Source organism: Austrofundulus limnaeus, unplaced genomic scaffold (assembly GCF_001266775.1).
Source record: "Austrofundulus limnaeus strain Quisiro unplaced genomic scaffold, Austrofundulus_limnaeus-1.0 Scaffold14, whole genome shotgun sequence".
NCBI lineage: Eukaryota > Metazoa > Chordata > Actinopteri > Cyprinodontiformes > Rivulidae > Austrofundulus > Austrofundulus limnaeus.
Window position 1 is genome coordinate 580911 of NW_013952416.1, and position 11506 is coordinate 592416.

Consider the following 11506-nt stretch of genomic DNA (forward strand, 5'->3'; position numbering starts at 1 on the left):
CTCTTTGTTTTGGTGCTTTCTGCGCATTCATTCATTCATTCATTCATTCATTCATTCATTCATTCATTCATTCATTCATTCATTCATTCATTCATTCATTCATTCATTCATTCATTCATTCGTTCAAAAAAATAGTTAGACTCTGATGTGTGTTTGATGTTGAAGTCTTTACTGTAGAATCGATGTCATTAGAGAAATAAAAAAAAGCTGTTAGACATTTAGTTTTTATGTTCAATGTTTGCTCTTTGTATAATTTTAATAAAGACTAAATTGATTAAAGCAATAATCATCCCATCAGTAGACAGTCTGTCTGTGTATCAAGACATTCTGCAGAAACCAGAGCAACTTGACATTTTCAATCAATTATATCCATGCTGTCAAAAGTCACTGAGTCAGAGGTCAGGGTAGATTCTGTTTGTTCCATGTTGTTTACAATAATGATTTCACATGTGTGTAAATGGGTTTGTTGTCTTTGTTTAGACTAAAGCCCTGATGGACAAACTGCAGAAGACCGTGTCCTCTGAGGGAAGATTTAAAAATCTGAGGGAGACGCTGAAAAAGTGAGAATTGTTGTTATTTTTTTACTCACGCACAAGCAAAGAAAACAGTTCAGATGTGTCATTTTATTTATTTTTTATTCCTTCAGCTGCAACCCTCCATGTGTGCCATACCTGGGAATGTATCTAACAGACTTGGCCTTTATAGAAGAAGGAACTCCAAACTTTACAGAGGAGGGTCTCGTTAACTTCTCCAAAATGAGGATGGTGGGTTTTACAGACACGTGAATGTAAAGTAACTTCTGCACACGTCAGATTTGTGCTGCATTCATCGACTTCGCTTCCTTTAGATTTCCCACATCATCCGAGAGATCCGGCAGTTCCAGCAAACACCGTACAGAATAGAGCACCAAGCCAAGGTACTTTTATTAATTTCTCATGAAAACAGTGCTAAAAATGACCAACTGCCTATTAGTTTAAAGATTTTTTTTGTTTTTGTAACACTGATGTTTCTGTAACCAGAGGTGAGGATTGAAACAATTAAAACTAATCAAATTCGTAGTTTTAAAAACAAATACAAAATGTTCGTGGAAGTGTATTTTTTTAAACAATTTAAATTAATTGGATTCTCAAGGTTTGGCAAAACAGGTTTTATTATTTTCTTAGATAAAACAAATAATAGAAGATTCAGTCTTTGGTGCCACCAGCTGACCAATCACAAAACATCTTATTAATTAATCACTTTGATATTAGCTGCAGGCCTTGGTTGATGATGTGAAACCTACATTATGTCATCCCTCGTGTACATTTTGGCTGCAGGTGACTCAGTACCTTCTGGACAAAACTCTGACCATGGATGAGGACACGCTCTACGATCTCTCCCTGAAGATTGAACCCAGGCTGCCCGCCTGATTCTCGGCTGTTTGAGGCCCGTGAGAGCCTGCCCAACCTCAGAGGGCGACGCGCCCGCCTGATCTCATCAGTCAAGAGAAGAACGGAAGGAAAAAGTTTTGGGAGCGACGTGAAAACCAGAAGGCGATTCTTCTGCAGGTCACTGAGAAGAAGAGGAAGAGAATTTTACGAGATTTTGTTGGATGCCGAGCCGGAAGGTTACATGTCGCTGTTTGTGCTCATCATTCCTCGGTAAAGAGTATGGTGCACGTTACACTCTTCCTCAGAGAGAGAGAGAAAGAGCGAGAGAGAGCAGGGGAGGATGAGAGCTTGGAGTCGGTGGCTGTAACAGTGGAGATATCAGAGATGTAGCATATACAGGAAGTGACAGATGTCTGAGCTTGTGTCTCTGTCTGTGTTCTCTTGCTTGTGCATTTCCATGCCGTGTGATGGAGGAAGGTCCCCAAAATGCTTTATTTTACTGCATAAAACTTGCATGATTTCAGCTTAGGATGTAACTGTTTTTACCCCCGACGCTCGACTCGTCAAACATCACCCTAACCGAGGGCGAGTCTTTTAGACACTATGCATCTGAACGGGCTGGGTGTGACGAAACGACTGACGTTCACAAAAGTTCAACTCGGAAATTATTTATTGATAAAGATTTTCAGAAATTTCCCCTATTAAAATAACACATTCTCTATTTGTCTTTAATACACTTTAAGTAACAGACCTGTTTCACATATAGTTATTTTTTTTATTAACCGTCAACATGAATGATATAAAATTAAAACGATTCCAGTGCCTTCTACAGGTGTAGGTCAGTTTCCCCACAGTTGTCTATTTAAGTAGAGCTTTAGTTGCTAGATTACACAAAAATAAATTTAAAACATAATGTAATTATTCTGTTTGTTTTTTTTAGTAGGATGTGTATACTGAATGGTACTGTAGCATGCTGATGTAAACACAGTGAATGCACAAAACGTGAGCAAACATTGCCCTCTACTGTTTAAACATGGTAATTACCCCCTCCTGCTAACTTTAAGCTTTTGCAGCATTTCTGTGCAGTTTGATTGTTTTGGCTTTTGCAAACCGCCTGCTGGACTTTTATATGTGTGTCACCAGAGTCCTCGGAGGATCTGGGACCGGATTAGTTTGGGTTACCAGTTTAGACCGGGACAGTTCCTGGACTCTCTGAGATGTAGCTACGCTTGACAGACAATCGTTGTTTCACCTCCTGTTTATTTATGACATTAGACTCTGTATTTATGTTATTTATGTATATAGTGACTCCACACATACGTATATGATTGATAAAGAAATTATGTTGTGATTATTATTTTTATTGTTTTGATTTATTTATTCCTGTCCCTTTTGCATTTCAAAATTTGCACACCATGCTCTTGTACAAAAAATAGTGTTTAATTTGAAGATCTTCAGAAAACTTTAAAGGTTGGGAAAAAATGTAGCATTTGAATGATCTTGTTTTTTTCTGTTGAGGACATAATAAATAATGTTGCATGCACACAACAGCTGCATGTTGTGCATGTCTGACTGGACCTTCATCCTCTGCTTCAATATATTATGATTGTCTCTGTAGCTGCTCAGAAAAAAAAAGAGTATAAAAACAACATTTTGTCCATGAAATCTGGTACGTTTGTTTCCTGGTGTACTTTACGTCAACACAGAGTTTCAAGGTTATATCATCTGYGAAACAGCCTGTTTTACCACAGTGATGTGTTGGAGCTTTCCTCATCCTAAAAAGATGAAAAAGAATCTTATCATGGTTGACTGTCCTTTCTGCACTGTGTCCGTGACTCTGAGTGTCTGTTTTACCAACATGTTTGTACTGTAATATTATTTATGTGTACTTGTTTTGTGTTACTTTATCTGTTTACAAGAGTTTCAGTGTGGGTGCAGGGGAAATAAATGCAACATGCCTTATGTTTTGTTTCCATTTGAAATATTTGAGCCATAACATTATTGGTTATAAATCTATTTTCTAAAGTTCAAAAATTCTCTAAAACCTTTTGAAACCATTGATGTACCACTACGTGAGAACATGGACTGAGCAGATAATTTCAACACAACAGTAGACAAATTGTGTGCAAACTATTTTTTGTATCTAACTTCTATCCCAACAAATCATTTTGATAATTTTCTAATATGTTAAGTCAGAGAGTTTCACCACATATTGTCTTAAAAGGAGAGATACGTGCACTTTAAAGTGTCCAGGAAGTTGTTAGTTTGCTGTTTAGAGCTCCTCAATAGTCAATCCATGCACAGACGTATGCGGCGCCAAATGTCACTAACATTTTTCATTATTTAGCTCACTGTTCTTACATTTAGCTAATTTTTTTTAAATTTAAATGCTAAAAAATATATTTAATTGTTAAATCCTAAACCTAAATGTTTAAATCTAAATGTAAATGTTAAGTTAAATGTTAAAGTTCACATGTAGGTCGTTTGGAATGGAACGCAGCTTTTGAAGTCGATGCTCAGATGATGATGTCATCATCCTGCGACAAACATCAACAATGGCCGCTGCTAGTGTAAAATGTTAACACTCCAAAAGTGAGCTCAAAAATGAAACATATGTTAGTGAAAAATTTTTACATTTCATTTTACACACTGAAGTACCATAAACTTTAATCAAAATTCTATTGACTACAAATTACTACAGATAAAAAAAACAACAACTTCAAGAACTGTTTGGATTGTAATAACGGTTCATAGATCACTGAATCACAAACCTTCAATAAAACCTTTCAGACTCAGCATCAGCTGAAGGCCTTCAACTGGTCTGGCCTCTTAACTCACATTATGGTTATTCTGCCACCATGTGGTGCTGAATGAACTTGTTCCATCAGGCAATGTGAACTCGTGATTTAATGTGAATTACACACATATTTGCTTATTACTGTTCAGGTTTTGTGCTGAGCTGAACCTTATTCACCTTCAGGAAGAAGCAGAGTCTCAATTCTATCTGACAAAGGAACAACATTGTCACAAACGTTCATATTTTGAGCAACTTAGAGTCAGTGAATGAACTAATGTGTTCCTTTAAGTCTGTAGGAGAAAAATATCAAAGATCACTGAAAAATTTTCTGTGCAGAAAGAGGAAATCGTGTCATCTGCATACAGGAATACCTAAACTGTCATAACCTACTTTGATGAACAATTTTGCCCTGTAAGACAATGTAAATAAYGTTCTTTTATCCCAGATGTTTCAGACCCAATGCTGGAAAAAAGGGGAAGATGGAATTTCTAAAATATAATAAAATAAAACAGCAGAGGAGTTATTAGATCAAACTACTGTCGCTGAAGAAGCTCCTGGAAAATAAACATTAAAAAATCTATTAATATGAAGCAGAAATGATGCATTGAATAATCCTCTTAACTGAATTACTCTTTACACATTGAGCCAAAAAAAAAAAAGATCCTAAGTTCTTGCCTGAATCTGGCTGCAGTTTGAAGAACTGAGATTTACGTTTGTTGCTGGAAACAGGTTTACGAGGAGAGAAGACCGAGCCAGATGGAAACAGAGGAAATGCTTGGCAAGTGTTTAAAGGCAGCTTAAAATATCACCGATAGGATTTTAAAAAATGAAAAGATCATAGTTGTTTTCAGTTCCACCCCCCCCACCCCCCTCTCATTCAGATACATGGTGCAGTTTGCATTTTCCATACTGCCACACAATTTTATTTTTCAGAATTAGAATTGTAAAGTCAGAAAAAGTTTTCAGGTTTAACAGTAAAGAGAAGAAGGAGAACGAACGCAGACGTTATGACTGATGAGGAAAAGAGGATTTTCAGTCTGTTGGCCTGGAGGAGGCTAATCCTGATCCAGTCTCTACCTGATCCCCTCCCTGCTCCTCAGTCTGTGGTCACTTTGCAGATCAAGCCTCTGTGGACTCAGCTGCAGGAAACTCACCGTCTGTGTCTGTCCTGAGGTGAGTGATAAAGTCTTCACTTGAATTTCTCATCCGTGTCTCCTGTGTTTTACAAACTTCCTTTGGAGAAGTTCAAGTTTTGAATCGTATATTAGGAATAAAGTTTTTTTTTACAGCTTGTAACAGCTGTCTGAGATTCTAGCTCTTTAGATGTACTTTAAAAGCTTTTTGAGGGACATGTTGTTTACAGGTACCAACCACCTGTTAGCTAAAAAAAAATTCTCCAAGTTCTTTCATTCTAGTATGTTTTTATGGTCAAAGGGCACAAGTGTCTAACTCCTCCCTTTTCTCTCCTTGTGTAATCTTTACGCCTGTGATGGAAATACCAACTAATCCCCCTTTTTACAATCTCTTTAAAGGGTCCTCCTTTCCCTCTTTATGTCCGTCCTCTGACCTTTACATGACTTTTGATACACCTGATTCTGACCTTCTCTTGTCTGCAAGCCTTAATTTAAGATCTTTTGGTTTTATGTTTAGGGTTTTAGAGATTTTCCCCTATTTTATTTTGCCTTCTTTGTTAATGTTTTATATGGTTACGAGTTCATCCTTCATGTATGGTATCTTTTCCCCTAAATCTCATTCAGTACCTGACTCCACCTCACCACCTGTCTGCTGACTGTTCTTATTTTCTTCCAGCTTGTCTTGCTTCAGCTCAGCTGACCACCTCAGTAGGTCAAAGGATCACACACTGTCCGGAGCTGGTAGCAACTCAGATATAAATTTTGTGTTTGATTTTGTGAGAAGAAAGAAAAAGAATCGATTTGACAAATTAAGATTTTAGTTTTGTTAGTTGCTTATTGAAGCATAAATGACCATTATTTACTCCTAATAGAAGAATAGCTGAGTAGATTATGTTGAAAACAATCTTTTTATTTACATGAAATATTTAACATTTCTGACATCACTTTTAGAAGTCCCATCCAATATGTTTTATTCTAAGAAGGCAACGCCTCTTTTAGTGTCCAATCACAGATCATCTGACCAGCAGATCAGTCTGTTTCCAGAATAATCTCATCGTGCAGACTGCAGGTGTATCTGTTACAAACATCACATTTTAAAAAATGATCTGAAATGCAAAGACAATTTTGTTTCCTGTTGATTGTCTCCAGTGCTGACTACCCTGACCTGAGGAAGCACAACAACTGCATGGCTTCGGCCATGACCCCAAACATTTACTCACGTCTGAGAGACAGAGCAACACCCAACAACTGGACCCTGGATCAGTGCATCCAAACCGGAGTGGACAACCCCGGACACCCCTTCATTAAGACTGTTGGCATGGTGGCTGGTGACGAGGAGAGCTACGAGGTTGGAGTTCATACCTTTTCTTTATTTCTTTTGCCTTCAGCTTTGAAAATGCACAATATTGTTTTTATTTTCCAGGTGTTTGCTGAGCTCTTTGACCCCGTTATCAAGGAACGACACAACGGATATGATCCTCGCATGATGAAGCATCCCACTGACCTGGATGCTTCCAAGGTGGCAGCTAAACGTTGACCTCCTGCRCACGTTTCCACACCCGGCAGAATCTGACGCTTTCTCCTTCCCAGATCTCCTCAGGATTTCTTGACGAGCGCTACGTCTTGTCATCTCGTGTGCGTACCGGCCGCAGCATCCGTGGGCTGAGTCTGCCTCCYGCGTGCACGCGGTCTGAACGCCGCGAGGTGGAGAACGTGGTTGTGACGGCCCTCTCTGGCCTGAAGGGAGACCTGGCTGGTCAATACTACAGCCTGGGAGAGATGACTGAGAGGGAACAGCAGCATCTCATTGATGTCAGCGCACACAAACACACTTYTACAGTTTTGTTTGATTACATCTCCTGTCTGATGTTTCCCTCTGTTTCTGTGTTTTTTTTTAACAGGAGCACTTCTTGTTTGATAAACCGGTGTCACCTCTGCTCACAGCAGCTGGGATGGCCAGAGATTGGCCTGATGCTCGTGGAATCTGGTAAGAAGATGATGAACTTAGAGGCAGAGTTGTAAAGTAACTAAGTACAAATACTTCTTTACTGTACTTAAGTAGAATTTTTGGGTATCTGTACTTTACTTGAGTAATTATTTTTCAGCCTACTTTTTACTTCTACATTTTCACACAATTATCTGTACTTTCTACTCCTTACATTTTTAAAAAAGGCACAAAGCAGAAAGTCATTACTTTTATTTCATTTTGCTTGTTTTTATTCCAGATTGTTATTGTAAAAAATTAATAATATACTGTATAAATTGTGCCTCCTGGATAGAGTGAATTTAATTGTGGCTGAATGAGAAGCATAAATGTGTAAAATTCTGATACCGTATTAGTTTGTACACAAACAAATCATGTCACACTCCAGCAGGACGTAATCATTAAAATAAAAGTACTGTACTTAAGAAGTATTTGTTTTTCATGAATTATATTATTGCATTTGGCCACAGACCTCAGATAGATTTGTATTTTGGGGAAAAGGTTTGTGCAGCCTTGATAAATGTATATAAACTGAAACARCTCGACTAGTGCATCCTAAATTTAACATAAATTAATTATTTTAATACAACAGTCATTTCTGCATTTTTTGGGGAGGTCACTACCTAATACATATCATTACAGAAAATTTAACTGCTCATTTTAAATAAATACTTTTACTTTTAATACTTAAGTACAAAAGTTATCAGACACTTTAAAATTTTTACTCAAGTAAAATTCCTAAAGGAGACTTCAACTGTTACCAAAGTAATTTTTGTACTTTTACTCAAGTATCATTTTGTGGTACTTTATACGTACATTTATACATATGTTTATAGCTTGGAGAGCATGTAAAGTCTGTATAGGCAGTGCATCACTCCCAGTAAAGTAAATTCTCAAAGTTTTGTCATTTTTTTAAGCTTTTGTTTAGTTTGTGCARAAGAAAACTACAGTTCAGGTTTAGAGATAAACATGAAAAGAAAAAAAAGCAATTTAATATCAAAATAATGTTTTACAAATGCCATTCATGAGGTTCTAAAAGCATCTCAGGACACTACAGAAAAACAAACAGGTCCGATTCAAATGATCCATCTACATGTGATACAGATCAATCCTATTTATTCCAACAATRTTTGATTTGCAACCTAAATCTAAAAGCTTTCGATCCCAATTTTAGTTTTATCAACTAGGAAGTTTAATTTTGCTTTCAGGCACAACAACGACAGGAACTTCCTGATCTGGGTCAACGAGGAGGACCACACCAGAATCATTTCCATGGAGAAAGGAGGAAACATGAAGAGAGTGTTTGAACGGTTCTGCAGAGGTCTCAAACAGGTCTGTAAGCCTCCCCACCTAYTGACACAACAACCTCCTCCTCTGTTTCAAAAAGTTTTCCCTTCCATATATGTGGGGTCTAATGAGTGAAAATAAGCATTTACTGTAACCTGCAGGTGGAGCATCTAATTCAGGAGAGAGGATGGGAGTTCATGTGGAACGAGCGGCTGGGTTATATCCTCACCTGCCCCTCGAACCTCGGCACGGGGCTCAGAGCCGGTGTGCACATCCGCCTACCCTTCCTCAACAAGGTAGGTCCATTTTGTACAGTTGAGGCTGGTAAAATGCACAACAGAAAGTTTGACCGGACTTGAGATATGTTGTTTTTTGTGAAATAGGACCCCCGCTTCAAAAAGATCCTGGAGAACCTGAGGCTACAGAAGAGAGGCACGGGTGGAGTTGATACCGCCACTACAGGAGACACCGTTGACATCTCTAATCTCGATCGTCTGGGCAAATCAGAGGTACATTTGTGAGATTTAAAAACAACAATTCCCATCCAGATTGAACGGCAGGGAAAGAAAGAACAGATACATGTTTGCACCATGTTAGGTGTGCTGTGAATATCTGTCAACCCCTGCTGATTGTTAATCTGTAATCCTGGCAGAAAAGTGCCACAGGTTAAAAGATTGTTGAGCCCAGTCTGTCCTGATCAACCTCAGACAGGCCAGCGTAGGATATCTGTCATATGTCTGAAAGGCTGATGTAAGGCAAAAACTCCTGTTAGGAAGATTCTCACTGTAAAAAATGAAATGTTGGATTTACTTAACCACGTTATGTTACCTGGTTCCACTTAACTGAGTTGAGTAAATTCAAAGCAATATACTAGTTTTTTAACCAAAGAACATGAGTGTGTTGCTTTGAATTTACTCAACTCAGTTAAGTGGAACCAGGTAACATAACATGGTTAAGTAAATCCAACATTTCATTTTTAGAGTGTATTTTTATATAGTATGTAAAAYGGATTTACAATAAATGTTAACCAATCAAACCTAAATACTTTAGTCTCAGGAAACATCATTTAAACATTTTGTCTTATTTAGTAGTTAAACACACAAAGGATCTTTGCTTAAATACAGTTTTAGGAATAAATTGTGTCTTGTGTTTGTGTTTTTTACTGCAGAATATAGCCGGATAGAAAGAAAATTAGCATACAGTAAATAAAATAAACCCCATGATCCTCTMTAGAACACAACACTTTAAAGGGGTGGGGGTGAGAGTGGGGGGACGGCGATAATATATTTTTTCCAGACACATAGTTCAATTCTATACCCCAACCAAGTTACTACAGTATGTACCTTCGGTTGTAATGAAAATGATTATATCAAAAGTAAATTTGATTTTGCATCATAGCTTATCAAAATGCCTTGAAACTGGCCTCTGTCTCTTTAAAACCCTCCTACTGTTTCTGACACTCCCACTTCAGCACATCTTTACAACAATGTTTTTGGGTATAGGGGTACTCTGTGTGGCAGGAGCTCAGCTGCAGACTTAGCTCCAGGGAGGAGCTGTGTTCAAATAGGCGGAGCTTTGTACCAGAAAGTGTTTAGCCAGCTCCACATGACTGCCACAGTAGTTTAAAGGACTTGTCAGACGGGCATGAATGAATCAAAGCAACACTCTGGATATGTGTTAAATGTGAATATGACGTTATAATATGACATAAGGCTCAAAAAGGTCGATTTTGCATAATACCCCCCCCCTTTAGGAATCTGTTGTGCACAATAAATTGTTTACAATCATGAGCCTAAAGTTGAATTTTTGTGTGGATTGATGATTCTTTCCCAGGTGGAGCTGGTCCAGTTAGTGATCGACGGTGTGAACTACCTCATTGAATGTGAGAAGAGGTTGGAGAAGGGGCAGGACATTAAGATCCCGTCCCCAATCCCTCCGTTCAGGAAGTGAAYTTCTCCTCCACTGGGGACCATGAAGTAGAAGAGTTGCTGCAGTGGCTGGATGTCTAACTGTTGGCCCTACAATATTTATATACACATGCACGGTCCTGACCGACATGCATGTTTAGGTCATTACATGTACATGAATTCAAAACAAATAAAACAAATGAACTAAGATGTTAGTGTGCTTTATAATGTTTCAGTCATTACTCACGCAAAATAAATACTGTACCTTGCTCAGCTCTGTACTGCTGAAGCAGGTTAGAAAGCAAAAATAAAGCAAGGAGTAATTAAAGAATTAAAAAAAAACAATCAAGCTGATTTACTCTTGGCTCACAGGTGGTTAATCTGACATGCAGCCTTCTTCACGATGCCTTTAATCTGGGAGTAAAAGGCCAAGCTCATTACTGATGGTGAAACTGAGCAGACGGGACAGAGGTGTGTTTGGAGAATAATTTCCCCCTGCTTTGGGTTTAAAAGAGAAGAAGCTGGGATTATAATTCCTGAATAGAGGTATGCCAGGAGAAATTGATGTTTTATTTGTTTGAGAGTGACTTTTTTAAACCTTTAAACTATTTCTGAATATTTTCTCCTTTTTTCTGGCAGCAGATTATTGACTTAGATCTTTTAATGCTATTCACCAAAGAGCTCTAAAGGTGAGTTTATTAAGACGTTATGCTAATTAAGAATTAATTGAATGAAGCGACATGCTAGAATCAGCTTGATGGAGTAAAACACACACGTCTCTGAGTGTCTTTTTTGCAGCACCTCTTTGATTTTGTGCTCAAATATTAAAAGTATCATAAAAACTGATAATCAGGGTAATATTTGATTTCCGCATTGTTCATCTGTATTGATTTGGTCATAACCTGCAATTTTATGTCTTGTCCTTATGTTTTAATTGATACACTATATTTTAAAAGATTTTCTCAGGTGCTATACAGTGGGGAAAATAAGTATTTAGTCAGTCACCAATTGTGCAAGTTCTCCCACTT

The 11506-nt window shown here is 37.9% G+C and overlaps 2 protein-coding genes across 4 annotated transcripts in view; both read left to right on the forward strand.

Annotated features, from left to right (window-relative positions):
* The window catches only part of rasgrf2b (Ras protein-specific guanine nucleotide-releasing factor 2b), a 53999-nt gene extending 50667 nt beyond the window's left edge, over positions 1-3332 (forward strand). For all 3 annotated transcript variants that reach the window (XM_014002592.1, XM_014002593.1, XM_014002594.1), the window contains 4 exons: positions 481-560; positions 647-764; positions 848-916; positions 1317-3332. In XM_014002592.1, the coding sequence (XP_013858046.1) occupies positions 481-560; positions 647-764; positions 848-916; positions 1317-1409 (360 nt within the window). In that variant the 3' untranslated portion in view covers positions 1410-3332. The remainder of the gene's footprint in view (positions 1-480; positions 561-646; positions 765-847; positions 917-1316) is intronic.
* Positions 3333-6449: 3117 nt separating this feature from the next.
* LOC106513655 (creatine kinase U-type, mitochondrial) lies at positions 6450-10686 on the forward strand (the record flags this gene model as incomplete). The annotated part of the gene is given in 8 exon segments (XM_014002597.1): positions 6450-6648; positions 6724-6819; positions 6891-7112; positions 7202-7287; positions 8493-8616; positions 8733-8867; positions 8955-9080; positions 10405-10686. Coding segments are annotated over 8 exon segments (1105 nt in total), but the record flags the coding sequence as incomplete, so codon positions are not given.
* Positions 10687-11506: the final 820 nt, after the last annotated feature.